This window comes from Tachyglossus aculeatus, chromosome 7, assembly GCF_015852505.1.
Source record: "Tachyglossus aculeatus isolate mTacAcu1 chromosome 7, mTacAcu1.pri, whole genome shotgun sequence".
Taxonomy (NCBI): domain Eukaryota; kingdom Metazoa; phylum Chordata; class Mammalia; order Monotremata; family Tachyglossidae; genus Tachyglossus; species Tachyglossus aculeatus.
Window position 1 is genome coordinate 50,128,360 of NC_052072.1, and position 27,636 is coordinate 50,155,995.

At 45.2% G+C, this 27,636-nt stretch overlaps 1 protein-coding gene across 3 annotated transcripts in view; it reads left to right on the forward strand.

Moving 5' to 3' along the window:
- Positions 1 to 7,043: 7,043 nt before the first annotated feature.
- Positions 7,044 to 27,636, forward strand: part of DIP2A (disco interacting protein 2 homolog A) — a 169,859-nt gene continuing 149,266 nt past the window's right edge. For 2 of the 3 annotated variants that reach the window (XM_038749831.1, XM_038749832.1), the window contains exon 1: positions 7,060 to 7,294. In XM_038749831.1, coding sequence (XP_038605759.1) covers positions 7,204 to 7,294 — 91 coding nt within the window. In that variant the 5' untranslated portion in view covers positions 7,060 to 7,203. Of the gene's footprint in view, positions 7,295 to 27,636 lie in introns of all 3 variants that reach the window. The other variant, XM_038749833.1, reaches the window with a different exon arrangement.

Consider the following 27,636-nt stretch of genomic DNA (forward strand, 5'->3'; position numbering starts at 1 on the left):
AACAAATGCCATCATCATCATCATTATTATTATTATTAACAGTAAACAGACACATTCCCTACCCACAACGAACTAACAGTCTTGGGCAAATCCCTTCCCTGTGCCTCAGTTCCCTCATCTGTAAAATGGGGATGAAGACTGGGACAGGGACTGCATCCAACCCGATTTGCTTGGCTCCACCCCAGCGCTTAGTACAGTGCCTAGCACGTGGTAAGCGCTTAACACCACAATTAGTACTATCGAGGCTCGGTGGAAAGAGCATTCATTCAGTCAGTCATTCAATCGTAGTGAGCGCTTACCGTGTGCAGAGCACTGTACTAAGCGCTTGGGAAGTACAAGTTGGCAACATATAGAGACGGTCCCTACCCAACAGCGGGCTCACAGTCTAGAAGGGGGAGACAGAGAACAAAACAAAACAAAACATATTAACAAAATAAAATAAAGAGAATAAATATGTACAAATAGAGTATACATCTGCGCTACATTCATTCATTCAATCATTTACTGAGCGCTTACTGTATCATCATCATCATCATCGTATTTATTGAGTGCTTACTATGTGCAGAGCACTGTACTAAGCGCTTGGAAAGTACAGATTGGCAACATCTAGAGACAGTCCCTACCCAACAGTGGGCTCACAGTCTAAAAGGGGGAGACGGAGAACAAAACCAAACATACTAACAAAATAAATAGAATAAATATGTACAAGTAAAATAAATGGAGTAATAAATATGTACAAACATATATACATATATACAGGTGCTGTGGGGAAGGGAAAAGCACCATCACACCCCAAAGCACAGGCTTTGGAGTCAGAGGTCATGGGTTCATAACCCGGCTCTGCCATTTGTCGGCTGTGTGACTTTGGGCAAGTCGCTTCACTTCTCTGGGCCTCAATTCCCTCATCTGTAAAATGGGGGTGAAGACTGTGAGCCCCACGTGGGACAACCTGATCATCTTGTATTCCCCCAGCGCTTAGAACAGTGCTCTGCACATAGTAAGCGCTTAATAAATGCCATCATCATTATTATTATTATTCTCTGGGCCTCAGTTCCCTCATCTGTAAAATGGGGGTGAAGACTGTGACCCCCACGTGAGACAACCTGATCACCTTGTATTCCCCCAGCGCTTAGAACAGTGCTTTGCACATAGTAAGCGCTTAATAAATGCCATCATCATTATTATTATTATTCTCTGGGCCTCAGTTCCCTCATCTGTAAAATGGGGGTGAAGACTGTGAGCCCCACGTGGGACAACCTGATCACCTTGTATTCCCCTCCCCCAGCGCTTAGAACAGTGCTTTGCAAATCCCGGCTCTGCCACTTGTCAGCCGGGTGACTTTGGGCAAGTCACTTCACTTCTCTGGGCCTCAGTCACCTCATCTGTAAAATGGGGACTAAGACTGTGAGCCCCACATAATAATAATAATAATTTTGGTATTTGTTAAGCGCTTACTACGTGCAAAGCACTGTTCTAAGCACTGGGGAGGATACAAGGAGATCAGGTTGTCCCACGCAGGACTCACAATCTTAAACCCCATTTTACAGATGAGGTAACTGAGGTACAGAGAAGTTAAGTGGCTTGCCCAGAGTCACACAGCTGAGAAGTGGCAGAGGTGGGATTTGAACCCATGACCTGTGACTCCCAAACCCGTGCTCTTTCCCCATGAGACAACCTGATCACCTTGCATCTACCCCAGCGCTTAGAACAGTGCTTTGCACATAGTAAGCGCTTAACAAATACCATCATTATTGTTATTAATAACAATATTAATAACAAATAACATTTGTTATGGCATTAATAAATGTCATCATTATTATTATTATTATTATTATTATAGTAAGCAATTAATAAATGCCATCGTTATTATTATGGGTGGGAGGCTGCTACCACGTGACGGGGGGCCGGAGCAGGTGCGCGCGCAGCGCCTCGTGCATGGCGTCGCGTGGGGGGCGGAGCCTTAGGGCGCGCGTGCGCGCGGCGGACCAATGGGGGAAGGGGGCGTCAGGAGGGGCAGCTGATTGGCTGGGCGGGGCGTCGGGCGAGGCCGCTGATTGGCCGGGAGGGCGGGGGCGTCGGGAGAGGCCGCTGATTGGCCGGGCGGGCGGCCTCATGAATGAAGTAACCGGGCAGATGAATGGAGAAGCGGGGACGCGGGATTCATTCATTCAATCGTATTTATTATTAATAATAATAATAATAATGACGGCATTTATTAAGCGCTTACGATGTGCAAAGCACTGTTCTAAGCGCTGGGGAGGTTACAAGGTGATCAGACCGTCCCTCGTGGGGCTCACAGTCTCAATCCCCATTTTACAGATGGGGTAACTGAGGCCCAGAGAAGTGAAGTGACCTGCCCAAAGTCACACAGCTGACAAGTGGCGGAGCGGGGATTTGAACCCGTGGCCTCCGACTCCAAAGCCCGGGCTCCTTCCCACCGAGCCACGCTGCTTCCCACTAATTTATTTATTGAGCTAATTTAGAATTGAGCGCTTACTGTGTGCAGAGCACTGGACTAAGCGCTTGGGAAGGACAAGTCGGCAAAACATAGAGACGGTCCCTACCTAACAACGGGCTCACAGTCTAGAAGCGCTTAGAACAGTGCTCTGCACATAGTAAGCGCTTAATAAATGCCATTATTATTATTATTAGAAGGGGGAGACAGACGACAAAACAAAACACGTAGGCAGGTGTCAAAGCCGTTAGAATAATAATAATAATAACATTTATTAAGCGCTTACTCTGTGCCAAGCACTGTTCTAAGCGCTGGGGAGTTTACAAGGTGATCAGGTTGTCCCACGGGGGGCTCACAGTCTTCATCCCCATTTTACAGATGAGGTAACTGAGGCCCGGAGAAGTTAAGTGACTTACCCGAAGTCCCACAGCTGACAAGTGGTGGAGCCGGAATTTGAACCCGTGACCTCTGACTCCAAAGCCCGGGCTCTTTCCACTGAGCCACGCTGCTTCCCTACGTATCATCATCATCATTCGTATTTATTGAGCGCTTACTGTGTGCAGAGCACTGTACTAAGCGCTTGGGAAGTCCAAGCTGGCAACGTATAGAGACAGTCCCTACCCAACAGTGGGCTCACAGTCTAAAAGGGGGAGACAGAGAACAAAACCAAACATACTAACAAAATAAAATAAATAGAATAGATAGGTACAAGTAAAATAGAGTAATAAATATATACAAACATATATACATATATCATCATCATCAATCGTATTTATTGAGCGCTTACCGTGTGCAGAGCACTGTACTAAGCGCTTGGGAAGTACAGGTTGGCAACATATAGAGACGGTCCCTACCCAACAGTGGGCTCACAGTCTAAAAGGGGGAGACAGAGAACAAAACCAAACATACTAACAAAATAAAATAAATAGAATAGATATGTACAAGTAAAAGAAATAAATATGTACAAACATATATACATATACATATGTATACATATACATCCCTATATATATACATTTATATATCCCTATATATACATCCTTAATTAGAGTAATAAACATGTACCAATACACACAAGTGTACACAATATACACAAGAATAAATAGAATTATAGCACAAATATCCTCACAGATATTCATCTTTAGATAATATACATTGATAATGGAAGTATCTAGAATTTCTTTACTGTAATTAAATAAAAACGGTACCCTGCATTAAGTCGGTGATTTGGGGCAAGTTAATAGGAGGAGGGCAGATGCTATTATCTCAGCCACCTACTGAGAATCCGCAGCATGCTTGGCAATATATTCTAGACCCTCCAGGTGCTTTAAAAACAGCCCCACCCAGGCTTTTAAAGAGAGTCATATTGATGTTTCAAAACGAATTTTGGACTGACAAGCTTCACGTTTCATTTTCAAATTTAGAAAGTCCGGCGTGGGCAGGGCGCGCCGCGCAGTCAATCAGTCAATCGTATTTATTGAGCACTTCCTGTGTGCAGAGCACTGGACTAAGCGCTTGGTAAGTACAAGCTGGCAACATATAGAGACAGTCTCTTCCCAACAGTGGGCTCACAGTCTAAAAGGGGGAGACAGAGAACAAAACCGAACATACTAACAAAATAAAATAAACAGATATGTACAAGTAAAAGAAATAGAGTAATAAATATGTACAAACATATATACATATATATATGTATACATATACATCCCTATATATATATATCCCTATATATGTATCATTAATAAAATAGAGTAATAAACACGTACCAATATACACAAGTGTGCACAATATACACAAGAATAAATCGAATTATAGCACAAATATCCTTACTGATATTCATCTTTAGATAATATACATTGATAATGGAAGTATCTAGAATCTCTTTACTGTAATTAAATAAAAACGGTATCCTGCATTAAGTCGGTGATTTGGGGCATGTTAATAGGAGGAGGGCAGATGCTATTATCTCAGCCACCTACTGAGAATCCGCAGCATGCTTGGCAATATATTCTAGACCCTCCAGGTGCTTTAAAAACAGCCCCACCCAAACTTTTAAAAAGAGTCATATTGATGTTTCAAAACAAATTTTGGACTGACAAGCTTCACGTTTCATTTTCAAATTTAGAAAGTCCGGCGTGGGCAGGGCGCGCCAATGGTCCAGTCACTCTGCGGAAAAGCAGAGTGGTCCAGTGGTCGGGGAGAGGCCTCGTCTCTGTCTGTTGACGAATTGTCCTTTCCAAGCGTTGAGTCCAGCGCTCTGCACACAGTAAGCGCTCATTAAATACGATTGAATGAATGAGTTTGAAAGAGCATTCATTCAATCAATCAATCAATCAATCAATCAATCGTATTTATTGCGCGCTTACTGTGTGCAGAGCACTGGACTAAGCGCTTGGGAAGTCCAAGTTGGCAACATATAGAGACAGTCCCTACCCAACAGTGGGCTCACAGTCTAAAAGGGGGAGACAGAGAACAAAACCAAACATGCTAACAAAATAAAATAAATAGAATAGATAGGTACAAGTTAAATAAATAAATAGAGTAATAAATATGGACAAACATATACACATATATACAGGTGCTGTGCTGTGGTTCATTCATTCAATCGTATTTATTGAGCTCTTACTGTGTGCAGAGCACTGGGCTCAACACTTGGAAAGTACACAGTAAGTGCTTATTAAATCCCATTCCATCACCCTCTTCTAGACTGTGAGCCCACTGTTGGGTAGGGACTGTCTCTATATGTTGCCAACTTGTACTTCCCAAGCGCTTAGTACAGTGTTCTGCACACAGTAAGCACTCAATAAATACAATTGATTGATTAAATAAGATTGAATATTCATTCAATGAGTGAGTGAATGAGTGGAAAGAGCACTCATTCATTCATTCAATCGTATTTATTGAGCGCTTACTGTGTGCAGAGCACTGGACTCAGCGCTTGGAAAGTACACAGTAAGCGCTCATTAAATCCGATTCCATCACCCCCTTCTAGACTGTGAGCCCACTGTTGGGTAGGGACTGTCTCCATGTGTTGCCAACTTGTACTTCCCAAGCGCTTAGTACGCTGCTCTGCACACGGTAAGCGCTCAATAAATACGATTGATTGATTAATGAATACGATTGAATGAGTGAATGAATATTTATTACTCTATTTATTTATTTATTTTACTTGTACATATCTATTCTATCTATCTTATTTTGTTAGTATGTTTGGTTTTGTTCTCTGTCTCCCCCGTTCTAGACTGTGAGCCCACTGTTGGGTAGGGACTGTCTCCATGTGTTGCCAACTTGGACTTCCCAAGCGCTTAGTACACTGCTCTGCACACGGTAAGCGCTCAATAAATACGATTGATTGATTGATTAATGAATACGACTGAATGAGTGAATGAATATTTATTACTATATTTATTTATTTATTTTACTTGTACATATCTATTCTATCTATGTTATTTTGTCAGTATGTTTGGTTTTGTTCTCTGTCTCCCCCTTTTAGACTGTGAGCCCGCTGCTGGGTAGGGACCGTCTCTAGATGTTGCCAACTTGTACTTCCCAAGCGCTTAGTCCAGTGCTCTGCACACAGTAAGCGCTCAATAAATACGACTGAATGAATGACTGATTGGCTCCGCCCCCACGACTAGCCCCGCCCCCAGGCCAGGCTGCTCCCCTCGGATTGGCTGCTCCCCCCCCCGGACTGGCCCCGCCCCCCGGATCGGCTCCTCCTCTAGGATTGGCCCTGCCCTTAGGCTGGCTCCGCCCCTAAGACCGGCTGCTCCTCTACGATTGGCTCCTCCCTTTATGGCCCCGCCCCCAGGCCCGGCTGCCCCCCCTCGGACCGGCTCCGCCCCCCGGATCTGCTCCTCCTCTAGGATTGGCCCTGCCCTTAGTCTGGCTCCGCCCCCAAGACCGGCTGCTCCTCTACGATTGGCTCCTCCCTTGTCCGGCCCCGCCCCCAGGCCCGGCTGCCCCCCCCTCGGACCGGCTCCGCCCCCCGGTTCTGCTCCTCCTCTAGGATTGGCCCTGCCCTTAGGCTGGCTCCGCCCCCAAGGCCGGCTGCTCCTCTACGATTGGCTCCTCCCTTGGCCGGCCCCGCCCCCGGGCCCGGCTGCCCCCCCTTGGACCGGCCCCGCCCCCCGGCTCGGCTCCTCCTCTAGGATTGGCTCCCGCCTCGGTCCGGCCCCGCCCCTCGGACCGCTTCCTCCCGTCGGATTGGCTCCGCTCCCCGGGCCGGCCCCGCCCCCAGGCCCGGCCGCTCCCTTCGGATTGGCCGCCCCCCCTGGGACCGGCCCCGCCCCCAGGCCCGGCCGCTCCTCCGGGATTGGCCCCTCTCCCGGGCCGGGCCCGGCCGCTGCCGTCGGATTGGCCGGCCCCGCGGGGCCCGGACCAATGGCGGCCCCGCCTGCGGCGTTGCTAGGAGGCGCCGGGCTTCCCGCCCTCCGCAGTCACGTGGGGCGGGGCGGCGCCGGGCCCGGGGGCGCGCCTCGTGCGCGCGCCGCGGGACCAGGGGCGGCTCCTCCTCCGGACCCGTCGGTTGCAGCAGCTATTGCAACAACAGCAGCAGGAGCACAAATTGCAACGGCAGCTGCAGCACGGATTGCAGCAACAGCGGGAGTTGCAACAGCTGCAACAATTGCAACAGTTGCAACGGCTGCAGCAGCAGCAGCAGCATTTGCAGCGAGCAGGCGTGCCTGCAGTGGTGTGGCCGGTGTCGCGGATGTGAGTTGCCCGGTTGCCCTGGGGCCGGGCCGGGCATGGCGGAGCGCGGCTGGTTGGGGGAGTTGGTGGCCCTGCCCGCCGAGGTCCGGGAGAGCCTGGCAGAGCTGGACCTCGAGCTGTCGGAAGGTGAGAGGGGCACACACGCGGGGGGGGGGGGGGGCACCGCACAACCTGCCCCTTCCTCCTCCTCCTCCTCCTCCTCCATTCCGGCCTATTCCTGCAACCCTCACTATGTGCCCAGCCCTGTCCTAACCGCTTCCCCCATGCGCACCCCTCTCCCTCTCCCCGTTGCAACCACACTGATTATGATGGTGTCTGTTAAGCGCTTACTGTGTGCTAAGCGCTTCTTCCACGTGCACCCCTCTCCCCGTCACAACCACACTAATAATGATGGTGCTTCTTAAGCGTTTACTGTGTGGTAAGCGCTTCTTCCGTGTGAACCCCCTCCCTGTCCCCATTGCAACCACACTGATAATGATAGTGTTTGTTAAGCGCTTACTGTGTGCTAAGCGCTTCTTCCATGCGCACCCCTCTCCCTGTCCCCGTTGCAACCACACTGATTATGATGGTGTCTGTTAAGCGCTTACTGTGTGCTAAGCGCTTCTTCCACGTGCACCCCTCTCCCCGTTGCAGCCACATTAATAGTGGTGGTATCTGTTAAGCGCTTACTGTGTGATAAGCGCTTCTTGCACGTGCACCCCTCTCCCCATTACAACCACATTAATATTGATGGTATTTGTTAAACACTGTGTGCTAAGCGCTTCTTTCATGCGCACCCCTTTCCCTGTCCCCGTTGCAACCACACTGGTAATGATGGTATCTGTTAAGCGGTTACTGTGTGCTAAGCGCTTCTTCCATGCGCACCCCTCTCCCTGTCCCTATTGGAACCACACTGATAATGATGGCATTTGTTAAACACTTACTGTGTGCTAAGCGCTTCTTCCATGCGCACCCCTCTCCCTGTCCCCGTTGCAACCACACTGATAATGATGGTATCTGTTAAGCGGTTACTCTGTGGTAAGCGCTTCTTCCATGTGTACCCCTTTCCCTGTCCCCGTTGCAACCACACTGATTATGATGGTATCTGTTAAGCGCTTACTGTGTGCTAAGCGCTTCTTCCACGTGCACCCCTCTCCCCGTTGCAACCACATTAATAATGGTGGCATTTGCTAAACGCTTACTGTGTGATAAGCGCTTCTTCCATGCGCACCCCTCTCCCTGTCCCCATTGCAACCACAGTAATAATGATGGTATTTGTTAAACACCTACTGTGTGCTAAGCGCTTCCCCCATGCGCACCCCCTCCCTGTCCCCATTGCAACCACACTGATAATGATGGTGTCTGGTAAGTGCTTACTGTGTGCTAAGCGCTTCTTTCATGCGCACCCCTCTCCCTCTCCCCATTGCAACCACATCAATGTTGATGGTATTTGCTAAACACTTACTGTGTGCTAAGCGCTTCCCCCATGCGCACCCCTCTCCCTGTCCCCGTTGCAACCACACTGATAATGATGGTGTCTGGTAAGCGCTTACTGTGTGGTAAGCGCTTCTTCCACGTGCACCCCTCTCCCCATGCACAACCACACTAATAATGATGGTGCTTCTTAAGCGTTTACTGTGTGGTAACCGCTTCTTCCGTGTGAACCCCCTTCCTGTCCCCATTGCAACCACACTGATAATGATAGTGTTTGTTAAGCACTTACTGTGTGATAAGCGCTTCTTCCACGTGCACCCCTGTCCCCGTTGCAACCACATTAATAGTGGTGGTATCTGTTAAGCGCTTACTGTGTGCTAAGCGCTTCTTCCACGTGCACCCCTGTCCCCATTGCAACCACATTAATAATGATGGTATTTGCTAAGCACTTACTGTGTGCTAAGCGCTTCTTTCATGTGCACCGCTTTCCCCATTGCAACCACATTAATATTGATGGTATTTGTTAAACACTGTGTGCTATGCGCTTCTTCCATGCGCACCCCTCTCCCTGTCCCCATTGCAACCACACTGATAACGATGGTGTTTGTTAAGCGGTTACTGTGTGGTAAGCGCTTCTTCCATGCGCACCCCTCTCCCTGTCCCCATTGCAACCACACTGATTATGATGGTATCTGTTAAGTGCTTACTGTGTCATAAGCGCTTCTTCCACGTGTACCCCCGTCCCCATTGCAACCACATTAATAATGATGGTATTTGTTAAACACTTACTGTGTGATAAGCGCTTCCTCCATGTGCACCCCCTCCCCATTGCAACCACATTAATATTGATGGTATTTGTTAAACACTGTGTGCTAAGCGCTTCTTCCATGCGCACCCCCTCCCTGTCCCCATTGCAACCACACTGATAATGATGGTGTTTGTTAAATGTTTACTGTGTGCTAAGCGCTTCTTCCATGCACACCCCTCTCCCTGTCCCCCTTGCATCCACACTAATAATGATGGTGTTTGCTAGACACTTACTGTGTACTAAGCGCTTCTTCCACGTGAACCCCCTCCCGGTCCCCATTGCAACTACACTGATAACGTTGGTGTTTGCTAAACACTGTGTGCTAAGCGCTTCTTCCATGTGCACCCCTTTCCCTGTCCCCATTGCAGTCACACTGATAATGATGATGTCTCGTAAGCGCTTACTGTGTGCTAAGCGCTTCTTCCACATGCACCCCTCTTCCCATTGCAACCACACTAATAGTGATGGTATCTGGTAAGCGCCTACTGTGTGCTAAGCGCTTCTTCCATGTCTGTCCCTCTCCCCATTGCAACCACACTAATAATGATGGTATCTGCTAAGCGCCTACTGTGTGGTAAGCGCTTCTTCCATGTGTATCCCTCTCCCCATTGCAACCACACTAATTATGATGGTATCTGTTAAGCGCTTACTGTGTGCTAAGCGCTTCTTCCATGTGCACCCCTCTCCCTGTCCCCCTTGCAACCACACTGATAATGATGGTATTTGCTAAATACTTACTGTGTGCTAAGCGCTTCTTCCATGTGCACCCCTCCCCCTGTCCCCCTTGCAGCCACACTAATAATGATGGTGTTTGCTAAACACTTTCCGTGTGCTAAGCGCTTCTTCCATGGGCACCCCCTCCCTGTCCCCATTGCAACCACACTGATAATGGTGGTGTCTGGTAAGCGCTTACTGTGTGCTAAGCGCTTCTTCCACGTGCACCCCTCTCCGTCCCCATTGCAACCACACTAATAATGATGGCATTTGTTAAGCGCTTACTATGTGCCAAGCACTGTCCTAAGCGCTTCTTCCATGTGCACCCCTCTCCCTGACCCCATTGCAACCGCAATACTAAGGATGGTATTTGTGGAGCGACTACTGTGTGCTAAACCCTGTCCTAAGTGCTTCTTCCATGTGCACCCCTCTCCCCTCAATACCACGCTAATAAGGATGGCATTTGTGGAGCCCTTACTAAGTGCCAAGCACTGTCCTAAGCGCTTCTTCCATGTGCACCCTTCTCTCCACAATAATAAGGATGTTATTTGCGGAACACTTACTGTGCAGAGCACTGTCCTAAGCGCTTCTTCCATGTGCAACCTTCTCCCTGTACCTATTGCAACCACACTAATCATGATGGTATTTGTTAAGCGCTTACTGTGTGCCAAGCACCGTCCTAAGTGCTTCTTCCATGTGCACCCCTCTCCCTGACCCCATTGCAGTCCCACTGAAAATGATGGCATTTGTTAAGTGCTTACTATGTGCCAAGCACTGTCCTAAGCACTTCTTCCATGTGCACCCCTCTCCCTGACACCATTGCAACCACACTAATAATGATGGCATTTGTTAAGCGCTTACTATGTGCCAAGCACCGTCCTAAGCGCTTCTTCCATGTGCACCCTTCTCCCCAAAATAAGGATGGTATTTACAGAGCGCCTACTATGTGCAGAGCACTGTCCTAAGCGCTTCTTCCATGTGCACCCCTCTCCCTGACCCCACTGCAACCACACTGATAATGATGGCATTTGTTAAGCGCTTACTATGTGCCAAGCACCGTCCTAAGCGCTTCTTCCATGTGCACCCTCCTCCCCAAAATAATAAGGATGGTATTTACAGAGCGCTTATTATGTGCAGAGCACTGTCCTAAGCGCTTCTTCCTTGTGCACCCCTCTCCCTGACACCATTGCAACCACACTAATCATGATGGCATTTGTTAAGCGCTTACTATGTACCAAGCACCGTCCTAAGCGCTTCTTCCATGTGCACCCTTCTCCCCAAAATAATAAGGATGGTATTTACAGAGCGCTTACTATGTGCAGAGCACTGTCCTAAGCGTTTCTTCCAAGTGCACCCCTCTCCCTGACACCATTGCAACCACACTAATCATGATGGCATTTATTAAGCGCTTGCTATGTGCCAAGCACCGTCCTAAGCGCTTCTTCCATGTGCACCCTTCTCCCCAAAATAAGGATGGTATTTACGGAGCGCTTACTATGTGCAGAGCACTGTCCTAAGCGCTTCTTCCCTGTGCATCCCTCTCCCTGTCCCCATTGCAACCACACTAATCATGATGGTATTTGTTAATCGCTTACTGTGTGCCAAGCAGTGTCCTAAGCGCCTCTTCCATGTGCACCCCTCTCCCTGACCCCATTGCAACCACACTAATCATGACGGTTTTTGTGGGACGCTTACTATGTTCAGAGCACTGTCCTAACCGCTTCCTCCATGTGCACCCCTCTCCCTGACCCCATTGCAACCGCAATAATAAGGATGGTAAATGTGGAGCGCTTACTACGTGCCAAGCACTGTACTAAGGTCTTTTTCCAACTGCATCCCTCTCCCTGCAACCACAATCAATCGTATTTATTGAGCGCTTACCGTGGGCAGAGCGCTGTACTAAGCGCTTGGGAAGTCCAAGTTGGCAACGTATAGAGACGGTCCCTACCCAACAGTGGGCTCGCAGTCTAGAAGGGGGAGACAGAGAAGAAAATAAAACATATTAACAAAATAAAATAGAATAGATATGTACAAGTAAAATAAATGAATAAATAGAGTAATAACAATATAATAATGATGGTATTTGTTAAGCATTTATTGTGTAAGTAAAATAAACGAATAGAGCAATGACAATATAATAATGATGGTATTTGTTAAGCATTTATTGAGTGCCAAGCACTGCCCAAAGCACTTCTTCCATTTGCACCCCTCTCCCTGACCCCATTGCAACCCCAATAATAATGATAGTATTTGTGGAGCGCTTACTATGCGCCAACCACTGTACTAACCTCTTCCACGTGCACCCCTCCCCCCCCCGCAACCATAATAATGATGATGGTATTTAAGCACTTACTGTGTGCCAAGCACTGTCCTAAGCACTTCTTCCATTTGCACCCCTCTCCCTGACCCCGTTGCAACCCCAATAATAATGATAGTATTTCTGGAGCGCTTACTATGTGCCAACCACTGTACTAACCTCTTCCACGTGCACCCCCCCCCCCCCCGCCCTGCAACCATAATAATGATGATGGTATTTGTTAAGCACTTACTGTGTGCCAAGCACTGTCCTAAACACTTTTTCCATTTGCTCCCCTCTCCCTGACCCCATTGCGACCCCAATAATAATGATAGTATTTCTGGAGCGCTTACTATGTGCCAACCACTGTACTAACCTCTTCCACGTGCACCCCCCCTGCAACCATAATAATGATGATGGTATTTGTTAAGCACTTACTGTGTGCCAAGCACTGTCCTAAGCACTTCTTCCATTTGCTCCCCTCTCCCTGACCCCATTGCAACCCCAATAATAATGATAGTATTTCTGGAGCGCTTACTATGTGCCAACCACTGTACTAACCTCTTCCACGTGCACCCCCCCTGCAACCATAATAATGATGATGGTATTTGTTAAGCACTTACTGTGTGCCAAGCACTGTCCTAAGCACTTCTTCCATTTGCTCCCCTCTCCCTGACCCCATTGCAACCCCAATAATAATGATAGTATTTCTGGAGCGCTTACTATGTGCCAACCACTGTACTAACCTCTTCCACGTGCACCCCCCCCTGCAACCGTAATAATGATGATGGTATTTGTTAAGCACTTACTGTGTGCCAAGCACTGTCCTAAGCCCTCAGCCCTAATTGCTCCAAAGTTAGTCTCTACTAAATCTCTGCAAATCAGCAGACTGCCTCTTAATTTTCCGTTTTCTTTATCTCCCAGACCACGTAGTAATATTTCCTTTTTATTTGTAGATGAAAAAAACAAATATTTTAAACTGTCAAAAAGAAAAGGCTCATGAAAAAGAAAATTTTATCAGTTATAATTTCCATTCTGTTAGATTTATAACCGTAATATCCGTATCGTCATTGTCAATATTTATTGAGCACGTACTAGTTGATTGCTCTTTTAGACTGTGAGCCCACTGTTGGGTAGGGACTGTCTCTATATGTTGCCGATTTGTACTTCCCAAGCGCTTAGTACAGTGCTCTGCACACAGTAAGCGCTCAATAAATACGATTGATTCCATTTGCTCCCCTCTCCCTGACCCCATTGCGACCACAATAATAATAATGATGGCATTTGTTAAAGCGCTTACTATGCGCCCAGGGCTGTTCTAAGCGCTGGGGTGGAATTGGTACTTCCCAAGCGCTTAGTACAGCGCTCTGCACACAGTAAGCGCCCAATAAATGCGATTGAATGAATGCAAGGTAACCATCAATCGTATTTATTGAGCGCTTACTGTGTGCAGAGCACTGTACTAAGCGCTTGGGAAGTACAAGTTGGAAGGTAATCAGGTTGGACGCAGTCCCTGTCCCCTGTGGGGCTCACAGCCTTAATTTCCATCTTGTAAATGAGGGAACTGAGGCCCAGAGAAGTGAGGTGACTTGCCCAAGGTCACACAGCGGACAAGTGGCAGAGTCGGGATTAGAACCCGTGACTTTCGGACTCCCAAGCCTGGGCTCTATCCACTAAGCCACGCTGCTTTCCCTTCCGTCTTCCCCGGCCGAAACGTTCCCTTCCCGGGCCCCTCATTTTCCAGAGGGGCTCATCCTAACCTTTTCCCAGGGTTATTCCCCCCTCTCCTCCCCATCGTCATCATCAATCGTATTTATTGAGCGCTTACTGTGTGCAGAGCACTGTACTAAGCGCTTGGGAAGTACAAGTTGGCAACATATAGAGACGGTCCCTACCCAATAGTGGGCTCACAGTCTAAAAATCCTCCTCTCTGGGTGAACTTGGCCTTCTGTTCCCGGATCCTCCTCGGGAATGGTTTTAGGAATTCTGTCCCAGCGGTCACCTTCCCCGAGAAACGGTTTTACTTTTTTCGGGGTTCGTGGCTGCATCCAGGTGCGAAACATGGGAATTTTGTTTCTGCTCCAGTTACGTCACAGTTTCCTAAACCCTTCCGCCCCCATCCATGGGAAGCCTGGGCTTATTGATTGTTACCTGTATTAGCATGTCAGATGTCAAAGTGTAATATATATATATGTATATATACATATATATAAGATTTTATACATATACACACACATATAGTATATATAATATACAAGAATTTGTACATATATATATATACATATATATGTATGTACATATAATATGTATAAAATCTTGTATAAATATATAGAATATATATACACACAGTATATTGCATAGTATGTGCAGTATTGCACTGCACACAGTAAGCACTTAAGTATGATTGAATTATAGTATATGTATAAAATCTTGTATAAATATATAGAATATATATATACACACAGTATGTTGCTTAGTATGTGCAGTGTTGCACTGCACACAGTAAGCACTTAACTATGAATTACAGTGTATGTATAAAATCTTGTATAAATATATAGAATATATATATACACACAGTATGTTGCATAGTATGTGCAGTATTGCACTGCACACAGCACTTAAATATGATTGAATTATAGTATATGTATAAAATCTTGTATAAATATATAGAATATATATATATACACACAGGATGTTGTGTAGTATGTGCAGTATTGCACTGCACACAGTAAGCACTTAAATATGATTGAATTATAGTATATGTATAAAATCTTGTATAAATATATAGAATATATATACACTCAGGATGTTGCATAGTATGTGCAGTATTGCACTGCACACAGTAAGCACTTAACTATGATTGAATTATAGTATATGTATAAAATCTTGTATAAATATGTACAATATATATATACACACAGTATGTTGCTTAGTATGTGCAGTATTGCACTACACACAGTAAGCACTTAACTATGATTGAATTATAATGTATGTATAAAATCTTGTATAAATATGTAGAATATATATGTATACACACAGTATGTTGCATAGTATGTGCAGTATTGCACTGCACACAGTAAGTACTTAAATATGATTGAATTATAGTATATGTATAAAATCTTGTATAAATATATAGAATATATATACACACGGTATGTTGCATGGTATGTGCAATATTGCACTGCACACAGTAAGCACTTAATAAATACGATTGAATGAATATTGTACATGTACATGTATTGTATAGTATATACAATATTGTACTGTATGAATTGTGTGTATATATCTGGTGTCTAAATGTATTTATATATTCACACACCTTAGGACATGAAATATAGAGAAGCAGCATGGCTCAGTGGAAAGAGCCCGGGCTTTGGAGTCAGAGATCATGGGTTCGAATTCTGGCTCCGCCAATTGCCAGCTTTGTGACTTTGGGCAAGTCACTTCTCTGTGCCTCAGTGACCTCATCTGTAAAATGGGGATTAAGACTGTGTGCCCCCCGTGGGACAACCTGATCACCTTGTGACCTCCCCAGCGCTTAGAACAGTGCTTTACACATAGTAAGCGCTTAATAAATGCCATTAAAAAAATATGACAATATAAGCTTATAAATGTATACATGTATTTTATGACATAAAATGTGACAATGTAATCTTATTTATATATATTTATATATATCATATTATATATGACAATATAGTCTTTTGCACAAATATGCATATCTTATGACATAGTCTCCTACAGTGCAGTCCTAACCGACGGTAGAAAATGTCCAGTGGCTTTCGCAGCAGTCTTGTGTATGGTCCTCCTAGAATCAATCAATCAATCAATCGTATTTATTGAGCGCTTACTGTGTGCCGAGCACTGTACTAAGCGCTTGGGAAGTACAAGTTGGCAACATCTAGAGACGGTCCCTACCCAACAGCGGGCTCGCAGTCTGAAAGGGGGAGACAGACAACAAAACCAAACATACTAACAGAATAAAATAAATAGAATAGAGATGTACAAGTAAAATAAATAAGTAAATAAATAGAGTAATAAATATGTACAAACATATATACATATATACAGGTATACACATATACACATACATACATATATATACATATATACACACACACATATATACAGGTATACATATATACACATATATACAGGCATATATATATACATATATGTACATATATACATGTGTGTGTATGTATGTATATATATGCATATATACATACATACATACATACATACATACATACATATATATATATATATATATATATATATATATATACACACACACACACAGATATATACTTATATCCTAGAAATCATGCTGCCTCCTTCCTGATCAGAAAGCAGGCATCTGTGTGATCCTGGATTCTGTTTTTCATTCATTCATTCATTCAATCGTATTTATTGAGCGCTTACCGAGTGCAGAGCACTGTACTAAGCGCTTGGGAAGTACAAGTTGGCGACATATAGAGACGGTCCCGATCCATTGTGCTTTGAGGGCCTTAATATCTTACGATAACAGAAACTCTTTCCACGGCCGAGCGCACGGTGTGTAGCGGAGAAAAGGATTTGCTTTATTTGTAGCTCGTGGATGCTTAGCGACAGAAAGTTGTTTCTCGGAGGCCGTGTTCCTCGAAAGTGTTCTGTTGTTGAAATAATGGTGTGTGGGTGAGTGAGCAGATTAATACTGGATTTTCAAAAGGGCTGCTGTGTGACAGATGACAGCGCCTTAAGGTACGACGCGTCAATCTCAGGCTAATTTCATGGATCTTTTTAGTTTGGTAGATTGAAGCGCGTATGGCCTGTGTCCCCTCGTCCCCCTCTCCATCCCCCCCATCTTACCTCCTTCCCTTCCCCACAGCACCTGTATATATGTTTGTACGTATTTATTATTCTATTTATTTATTTATTTTACTTGTACATATCTATTCTATTTATTTTATCTTGTCAGTATGTTTGGTTTTGTTCTCTGTCTCCCCCTTTTCGACTGTGAGCCCGCTGTTGGGTAGGGACCGTATCTATATGTTGCCAACTTGTACTTCCCAACTGCTTAGTACAGTGCTCTGCACACAGTAAGCGCTCAATAAATACGATTGATTGATTGATTGATTGACAGATGACAGCGCCTTAAGGTACAACACGTCAATCTCAGGCTAATTTCATGGATCTTTTTAGTTTGGTAGATTGAAGCGCGTATACAAGCCTGTGTGTCTGGCCTGTGTCCCCTCGTCCCCCTCTCCATCCCCCCCATCTTACCTTCTTCCCTTCCCCACAGCACCTGTATATACGTTTGTACATATTTATTATTCTATTTATTAATTTATTTTACTTGTACATATCTATTCTATTTATTTTATTTTGTCAGTTTGGTTTTGTTCTCTGTCTTCCCCCTTTTAGACTGTGAGCCCGCTGTTGGGTAGGGACTATATATGTTGCCAACTTGTACTTCCCAAGCACTTAGTACAGTGCTCTGCACACAGTAAGCGCTCAATAAATACGATTGATTGATTGATTGATTGAAGATACACCTACTAATTTTGATATGAAGTGGTCGTACGTATTTCTTGGCGTCTCCAGAGTTCCGGGTCCTCGTTTTGCGAGTGAGCTACCGGGGCGGGTTTCTACTCTTTTAGTAGGATCTCAGGATTGCTTGCGTGAGAATACGAAAAGATTTGTCCCAAAATCACATTTTCTACTTGTGTGCGTTCGTCTCCTGGGAATGATAGGCGTCTTGTCCCGCCCAGCTTCATTTGGACTGTTGGGTGCGATTTAGATGTCGTGGGAGGCCGTTAAAGGTACGTTTTGGCTATTTGAAAGATCCTGATGCTATAATAGAAGCCGAGTGATGGGGAGTATTTGGGCACTTTTATGTAAAATGATTCCGTTTTTAACAATCAGTTTAGGACCCTACACAAGACTTGTTGAGGTTTTAATTTTAAGAAGGAAACTGTATTGTCTGGCTTGTATTGTCTTGTACTTCCCAAGCGCTTAGTACAGTGCTCTGCACATAGTAAGCGCTCAATAAATATGATTGATTGATTGATTGATTGGCCTCACCAGCCAGGCCGTTTTAGCAGAATGTAAATCAACGGACAGTGAGATTAAGCCTGTGGAAATCGTAGCTAGGGTTTCTCCAGAATCCCATCCGAATCTAGACTGTGAGCCCACTGTTGGGTAGGGACCGTCTCTATATGTTGCCACCTTGGACTTCCCAAGCGCTTAGTACAGTGCTCTGCACACAGTAAGCGCTCAATAAATACGATTGATTGAATATCAGAGGGTATCGAACCCTACTCTCTTCAACTCCCGGGGCGACGGGGCCAATACCAGCCCTTTAGGATGGAAACCCAAGTCCCCCAGCGTCTCTGATCTAATATTCAGCCTATCAGCATTCAAGGGATGAATGCATGAGGATCAGCATTCAAGGGATAATAATAATAATAATTGTATTTTTTAAGTGTTTACTATGTACCAAACTCTGTTCTGAAGTAATGGGGTAGATGCAAGCTAATCAGGTTGGCCACAGTCCCTGTCCCACATGGGGCTCACAGTCTTCATCCCCATTTTACAGATGAGGGAACTGAGGCACAGAGAAGTTACATAACTTGCCCAACGGCCTACAGCAGACAGAGTGGTGGAGCCGGGATTAAAACCCAGATTCTCTGACTCCGAGGCCTGGGACACACTACTTAATAGTAATCAATCAATCAATCGTATTTATTGAGCGCTTACTGTGTGCAGAGCACTGTACTAAGCGCTTGGGAAGTATAAGTTGGCAACGTATAGAGACAGTCCCTACCCAACAGTGGGCTCACAGTCTAAAAGGGGGAGACAGAGAACAAAACCAAACATACTGAGAAAATAAAATAAATAGAATAGATATGTACAAGTAAAATAAATAGAGTAATAATAATGATAGCATTTATTAAGCGCTTACTATGTGCAAAGCACTGTTCTAAGCGCTGGGGACGTTACAAGGTGATCAGGTTGTCCCACGTGGGGCTCACGGTCTCAATCCCCATTTTACAGATGAGGTTAACTGAGGCCCAGAGAAGTGAAGTGACTTGCCCAAAGTCACACAGCTGACCATTGGCGGAGCTGGGATTCGAACCCATGACCCCTGACTCCAAAGCCCGGGCTCTTTCCACTGCGCCACGCTGCTTCTCTAACTTACTTCCCTGAGCAGCTCTCCCACAGTCCTCAACTCTGCTTCAGTCAGGCTAAATGTAGTGACTCAGACTGCCCTCCCCTTGGAAAAGTATTGTTAATCAATCAATCAATCAATCAGTCGTATTTATTGAGCGCTTACTGTGTGCAGAGCACTGTACTAAGCGCTTGGGAAGTACAAGTTGGCAACATATAGAGACGGTCCCTACCCAACGGCGGGCTACAACATAACAATAAACAGGTGCATTCCTTGCCCACAAGGAGCTTACAGTCTAGAGGGAGATACAGACATTGAAATAAATTACAGGATAAAGGAAATAGGGGAATATAAGAAAATATATCCAAGTGCCGTAGGCCTGAGGATATATATACTGAGCCCCTTCCTTCCTCTCCCCCTCGCCCCCCTCTCCATCCCCCCATCTTACCTCCATCCCTTCCCCACAGCACCTGTATATATGTTTGTACATATTTTTTACTCTATTTATTTATTTATTTTATTTGTACATATCTGTTCTATTTATTTTATTTTGTTAGTAGGTTTGGTTTTGTTCTCTGTCTCCCCCTTTTAGACTGTGAGCCCACTGTTGGGTAGGGACTGTCTCTATACGTTGCCAATTTGTACTTCCCAAGCGCTTAGTCCAGTGCTCTGCACATAGTAAGCGCTCAGTAAATACGATTGATTGATTGATTGATTGAGGATGGGGTGCATGGAAGACTTAAGCACTGGATTAACGATGCTTATTGTGTGCAGAGCACTGTACTAAGAGAAGCAGCGGGGCTCAGTGGAAAGAGCAGGGGCTTGGGTGTCAGAGGTCATGGGTTCCAATCCCGGCTCCGCCACCCGTTACTCCTCCTTCTCTCCTCTTCCCTGCCCATTCGGTCGCCGAGAATGGCCAAGAGTTTTTAAAATCTCCATTTCTACAGATAAAATGCCTGTCAAAGCCCTAACCTCTTCTCCCAGATGGTTTTGCAGCTGTGAGAAAATGGGGATCCGCATACACTCCAGATCACTTTTATCAAGCGGTGGTTTGATCGTCTACTTTGAAGTTTTACTCGCTTACTGCTGTGTTTATATGTATGTATTTTAATGACGTTCTTAGGTGAGTGGACATTTATGGTATTTTATTTTATTTTGTTAGTATGTTTGGGTTTTTTTTTGTTTTTTTTTCTCTGTCTCCCCCTTTTAGACTGTGAGCCCAGTGTTGGGTAGGGACTGTCTCTGTATGTTGCCAATTTGTACTTCCCAAGCGCTTAGTACAGTGCTCTGCACATAGTAAGCGCTCAGTAAATATGATTGATTGATCGATTGATTGATTATGGTATTTAGCACGTACTATACACTAAGCACTGAGGTGGACACAGTAAAATTAGATCATTTATAATTAGATCTTTGCCTCTTAATAATAATAATAATAGTGGCATTTATTAAGCGCTTACTGTGTGCAAAGCTAATAATAATAATGGCATTTATTAAGCGCTTACTATGTGCAAAGCACTGTTCTAAGCGCTGGGGAGGTTACAAGGTGATCCGGTTGTCCCACAGGGGGGCTCACAGTCTTCATCCCCATTTTACAGATGAGGGAACTGAGGCCCAGAAGACTGTGAGCCCACTGTTGGGTAGGGACTGTCTCTATATGTTGCCGACTTGTACTTCCCAAGCGCTTAATAGAGTGCTGTGCACACAGTAAGCGCTCAATAAATACGATTGATTGATTGATTGATTGAAGTGGCCTGCCCAAAGTCCCACAGCTGACAACTGGTGGAGCCGGGATTTGAACCCGTGACCTCTGGCTCCAAAGCCCGGGCTCTTTCCACTGAGCCACGCTGCTCCTCTTAGACCTCACAGTGTGAGTTAGGGAGAGGAGATCTCTTATCTCCATTTTGCAGATGAGGAAAACTGAGGTCCAGTGAGGCTGTGATTTACTCCAGGTCACAAAGCCAGCCATTGATTAAACTGAGATTAGAACCCAGATCTCCTGACTTTTGGACCCATAATCTTTCCCCTAGGGCATGCCGTCTCCCAAGTCTAGAAATTGAAAGTAGAAACAATTTGGAGAGTGGGAGAGAGGGATAGCCACAAAAACATGACAGTACATGAAAAGAGAGAAGTGGCTCAGAATAAAGGGGGAAACAGTGCTGTTAATAGGAAGAGCTGTTAATAATAATAATAATGATGGCATTTATTAAGCGCTTACTATGTGCCAAGCACTGTTCTAAGCACTGGGTAGAGGTGATGTGATGTGTTATCATTTTTTGTTCCGAGTCTAAGAGACGACTGTATTCGTTTTGGGACGGAAGGAGGAGTTTGTCCCCTCGTAGGTGAATTTCCACAAGTATATGTTGCAGAAAATGAACATTTTTGTTTGAATTAGCTGGGGGCAAGCAGCAAGGGCAGGAACAACTGTGAGGAAAAGGGGTGGGGTCGGGCCAAGACCATAGGAGTAAGTAGACTGAAAGCCTGTTGTGGGCAAGGATTGTCTGTCTTTATTGCTGAATTGTACTTTCCAAGCGCTTAGTAGAGTGCTCGGCACGCAGTAAATGCGATCGAATGAAGTTTAGGGAGAATGTCAGAGTTGGTGGCACTGGCAGTCTTTGTATAAACAGGACTTGTGAAAACGAGGAGCTACAGAGACCAGCAATAATAATTTTGGTATTTAAGTGCTTACTCTGTGCCAAGCACTGAATCAAGCCCCGGGGTAGATACGAGATAATCAACTTGGACACGGTTCTGGACACAGAATGGGTATTTCTCCCCCATTTTACAGGTGAGGGAACTGAGGCGCAGAGAAGTTAAGTGACTTGTCCAAGGTCACCCAGCAGGCAACTGACAGAGCTGGGGTTAGAATCCACGTCCTCTGACTTCCAGGGCTGTGCTCTTTCCACTTAATAATAATAATAATGATGGTATTTGTTAAGCGCTTACTATGTGCAAAGCACTGTTCTAAGTGCTGGGGGATACAAGGTGATCAGGTTGTCCCACGTGGGGCTCACAGTCTTAATCCTTATTTTACAGATGAGAGAACTGAGGCCCAGAGAAGTTAAGTGACTTGCCCAAAGTCATTCATTCATTCAATATCATATTTATTGAGCGCTTACTGTGTGCAGAGCACTGTACTAAGCGCTTGGGAAGTACAAGTTGGCAACATATAGAGGTGGTCCCTCACACAGCTGACAATTGGCGGAGCTGGGATTTGAACCCACGACCTCTGACTCCAAAGCCCGTTCTCTTTCCACTGAGCCACGCTGCTTCTCTGGTCACTTATCATCATCATCAATCGTATTTATTGAGCACTTACTGTGTGCAGAGCACTGTACTAAGCGCTTGGGAAGTACAAATTGGCAACATACAGAGACAGTCCCTACCCAACAGTGGGCTCACAGTCTAAAAGTGACACAGTGACACAGTGTGTCACTCAGCCACACTGTTTCCACTTGCCTCCCATGATGCGAGTTGGGGAGAGGGAAAGAAGCCGATTTCAATGGAAAACAGGGAATAGAAGCTAAATAATTACAATGGTGGTATTTGTTAAGCGCTTACTATGTGCCAAGCACTGTTCTAAGCGCTGGGGTAGTTACAAGGTGATCAGGTTGTCCCACGGGGGGCTCACAGTCTTAATCCCCATTTTAAGACGAGGTAACTGAGGCCCAGAGAAGTGAAGCGGCTTGCCCAGGGTCACACAGCAGACAAGGGGCAAAGCTGGGATTAGAACCCACATCCTCTGACTTCCCTAGCCCACGCTCTTCCCACTAAGCCACACTGCCTCTCAAGATCCTTCTGCCCCAGAAGGAAATGAAAGCGATGATTTTTGGTCCGGGTAGTGTGGGATGGGGAAAAAGAAGAGGAGAAAGGGGAATAAGGAAGACACTTGACCGAGATAGGAAAAATCCTACCTTTTTAGCTGCGAAATGATCTGAAGTCCCAGGCCGAGACAGAGTGTGTCGTGTGATTTGATGCTTATCCACTTCTGGAAAATCAGAATTACTTCATTCATTCATTCGGTCGTATTTATTGAGCGCTTACTGTGTGCAGAGCACTGTACTAAGCGCTTAGGAAGTACAAATTGGCACCATTTAGATGGTCCCTACCCAACAACAGGCTCACAGTCTAGAAGGGGGAGACAGGTGTCAAAACCGTCAGAATAAATAAAATTATACCTATGTGCACATCATTAATAAAATAGAGTAGCAAATATGTACAAGTGAAATAAAGTAATAAATATGTACAGAGCCAATTGTCAGCCGTGTGACTTTGGGCAAGTCACTTCACTTCTCTGGGCCTCAGTTACCTCCTCTGTAAAATGGGGATTAAGATTGTGAGCCCCCCGTGGGACAACCTGATCACCTTGTAACTTCCCCAGCGCTTAGAACAGTGCCTTGCACATAGTAAGCACTTAATAAATGCCATTATTATTATTATTATATGCACAAGTGCTGTGGGGAGGGGAAGGGGGCAGGGCAGGGGGGCTATGGGGAGGAGAGGAAAAAGGGGACTCAGTGTGGGAAGGCCTCTATTTATTTGTTAATTTATTTTACTTGTACATATCTATTCTATTTATTTTATTTTGTTAATATGTTTGGTTTTGTTCTCTGTCTCCCCCTTCTAGACTGTGAGCCCACTGTTGGGTAGGGACTGTCTCTATATGTTGCCAACTTGGACTTCCCAAGCGCTTAGTACAGTGCTCTGCACACAGTAAGCGCTCAATAAATGCGATTGATTGATTGATTGAAGGAGGTGAGCTGTTCAGTAGGGCTTTGAAGGGAGGAAGAGAGCTAGTTTGGCGGCTGTGTGGAGGGAGGGCAGTCAATCAGTTGATGGTGTCTGAGTGTTTATCGTCTGCAGATCACTGACCTGAGGGTTCAATCGTATTTATTGAGCGCTTACTGTGTGCAGATAATCTTCAGTGCAGTAAAGTTGGTAGCCATGGTCCTTCCCTCTAGTGATCCTACCGTCAGTTCTTTCATAAAGCGTCTTCACTATGTATTTGAAACACAGCATAACATGAAAATTAAGGGTCATCCTTCCAACAATATGCATCTGCGGCTAGGACGTGACGCAGTGTCAGAAGAAACGGTTGCATATCTGGTTATAGGCTGGTCAAAATGCAAATTTTGCAATGCAAATTTTCCATTAACATGAGGTTCATCGTAAACAACCCCCACCTTTTAGAACTGACTGTTCTTCCTCCGACCTTTAATTCTCTATCACCTAAACAAATGAACACTCACTCTCCCCCATCCCCCCCGAACTTATGTAATATATTTAAATTCTATTTCTTCCCCTCCTGTATTTTATTTGCCTCCCTGTTAGAGGTAAGGTTCTTGAGGACAGGGATCATATCTAAGTTTATTGCCCTTGGCCAAGATCTTAGTACAGCGCTCTGCGTGCAGTAAGCATTTAATAAATACTGTGGAGCTCCATAGGTTTCTGAACTTATGTAATATATTTAAATTCTATTGCTTCCCCTCCTGTATTTTATTTGCCTCCCTGTTAGAGGTAAGGTCCTTGAGGACAGGGATCATATCTAAGTTTATTGCCCTTGGCCAAGATCTTAGTACAGCGCTCTGCATGCAGTAAGCATTTAATAAATACTGTGGAGCTCCATAGGTTTCTGAACTTATGTAATATATTTAAATTCTATTGCTTCCCCTCCTGTATTTTATTTGCCTCCCTGTTAGAGGTAAGGTCCTTGAGGACAGGGATCATATCTAAGTTTATTGCCCTTGGCCAAGATCTTAGTACAGCGCTCTGCGTGCAGTAAGCATTTAATAAATACTATGGAGCTCCATAGGTTTCTGAACTCATAAACTTTATGTATCTCCCAAAGGATTGAAGGCATTTCACTGAACTATCTTGCTTACTTCCAGTTTATCAGTGGTATTTATTCCTTGTGTACGACGCACCGAGCCCTGTATTAAAGCGCTTGGAAGAGTCCGATACAGTAGAGTTGGAAGCCGCGATCCCTGCCCACGAAGGAGCTTACAGTCTAGAGGAGGAGCACCAGTCCCCCCCCCCCCCCCCCGCCAGAATATCATCATCAGTGGTATTTTTTTTAATGGTATTTGTTAAGCGCTTACTATATGGGAAGCACTGTTCTAAGCGCTGAGCACTGCATTTGAGTGCTTATTGTGAGGAGAGTACTGTATACTTGGTGGAGTACAGCAGAAGCAAACAGTCCCTGCTCTGAAGGGGATTGCAGTGTAATGAAGAAGACCAGCAGACTTAAATTAAGTACATATAACAGGAGCAGGAAGAAAAAGCCTACAGCACAGCGTGAGTATCATCCGGAGAGTGACTCCACTTAAGTGCTGAAGGCAGGGATGAAGACAAAGAGTAGCTCCTTCCTTTTTAAAACTCTTCCGATATCTGCGTGAATCGTTTCTGCTTATTGCTTTCATCTGGATCCTGAACTGTGTTTGGGTGGGAGAGAGTGATTTAAAAACAAGGAAGAAGGTATAGGGAGCTGTATACGGTCTTGGTAAAGCCTATTTTTCCCTAGCTTATTTCTCCAAGTTTTGAAGATGGGATTGCCTTATACCTCCCTCCCTAAGTGAGGTTAAGACAGGTGGATTCGGTCAGTGGTATTTGAGAATGTTGACCAGAGCATTGTGCTAAACGTGTGGGGAAGTGTGACAGTGCTGTGCACACAGCAAGCGCTCAATAAATACTGTTGAATGAATGATCAAACTAGTGGACTTGATCCTTACTCTCAAGGAGGTTACCATTTCGGGGTGGAAACAGACCCTGAAATAATTGGCAGAAGAACAAGTGGGCATTTGTTCGTGGCTCAGTGGAAAGAGCCCGGGCTTTGGAGTCAGAGGTCATGGGTTCAAATCCCGGCTCCGCCGCTTCATCCTCATCGATCGTATTTATTGAGCGCTTACTATGTGCAGAGCACTGTACTAAGCGCTTGGGAAGTACAAATTGGCAACATATAGAGACATCATCATCATCAATCGTATTTATTGAGCGCTTACTATGTGCAGAGCACTGTACTAAGCGCTGGGGAAGTACAGGTTGGCAACATATAGAGACAGTCCCTACCCAACAGTGGGCTCACAGTCTAAAAGGGGGAGACAGAGAACAAAACCAAGCATACTAACAAAATAAAATAAATAGAATAGATATGTACAAGCAAAATAAATAGAGTAATAAATATGTACATACATATATACAGGTGCTGTGTATACTTGTCAGCTGTGTGACTTTGGACAAGTCACTTAACTTCTCTGGGCCTCAGTTACCTCATCTGTAAAATGGGGATTAAGACTGTGAGCCCCCCGTGGGACAACCTGATCACCTTGTGAGCTCCCCAGCGCTCAGAACAGTGATTTGCACATAGTAAGCGCTTAAGAAATGTTGTCATTATTATTTATATCTGTTAGTCTTACATAGGGCGTGTAAATTGATATGGATGGAAGGGCTGAGCGTGATTGTGAGCGCACAAGTATTTGGGGCTGAAACGGCAGTTGGGAAAATGAAATTAATTGGAAACGGTGGAGGTGGGCTTTGATGATGTGGTCAGGCAGATTTGAAGGGAGAAGGAAGTTCCAGGCTGGGGGGAGAGTGTGAGCGAGCGAATGGAGGCCTTAGACAGACAAGGATGAGGCGCGGGGAGTAGGGGAACTTGAGAGGACCGAAGAGTGCGAGCTGGGGTATAGTGCGAGAGGAAGGGGTGAACTTCAAGGAAAAGCGGTATGGCCTAGTGGATAGAGTACGTGGAAGGCAGAAGATCAATGGGTTCTAATCCCAGCTCCGCCTCTTGTCTGCTGTGTGCCCTTCAGCAAGTCACTTGACTCCTCTGTGCCTCAGTTGCCTCATCTGTAAAGTGGGGATCGAGGCTGTGAGCCTCACGTGGGACAGGGACTGCGTCCAACCCGGTTTGCTTGTATCTACCCCGGTTCTTAGTACAGTGCCTGGCACGTAGAATAAGGGCTTACCATTATTATTGTTATTATGTTAATAATTATTAATTAATTCTTAATTAATATTAATCGGATTAATCATCACCATCATCAGTCGTATTTATTGAGCGCTTACTATGTGCAGAGCACTGGACTAAA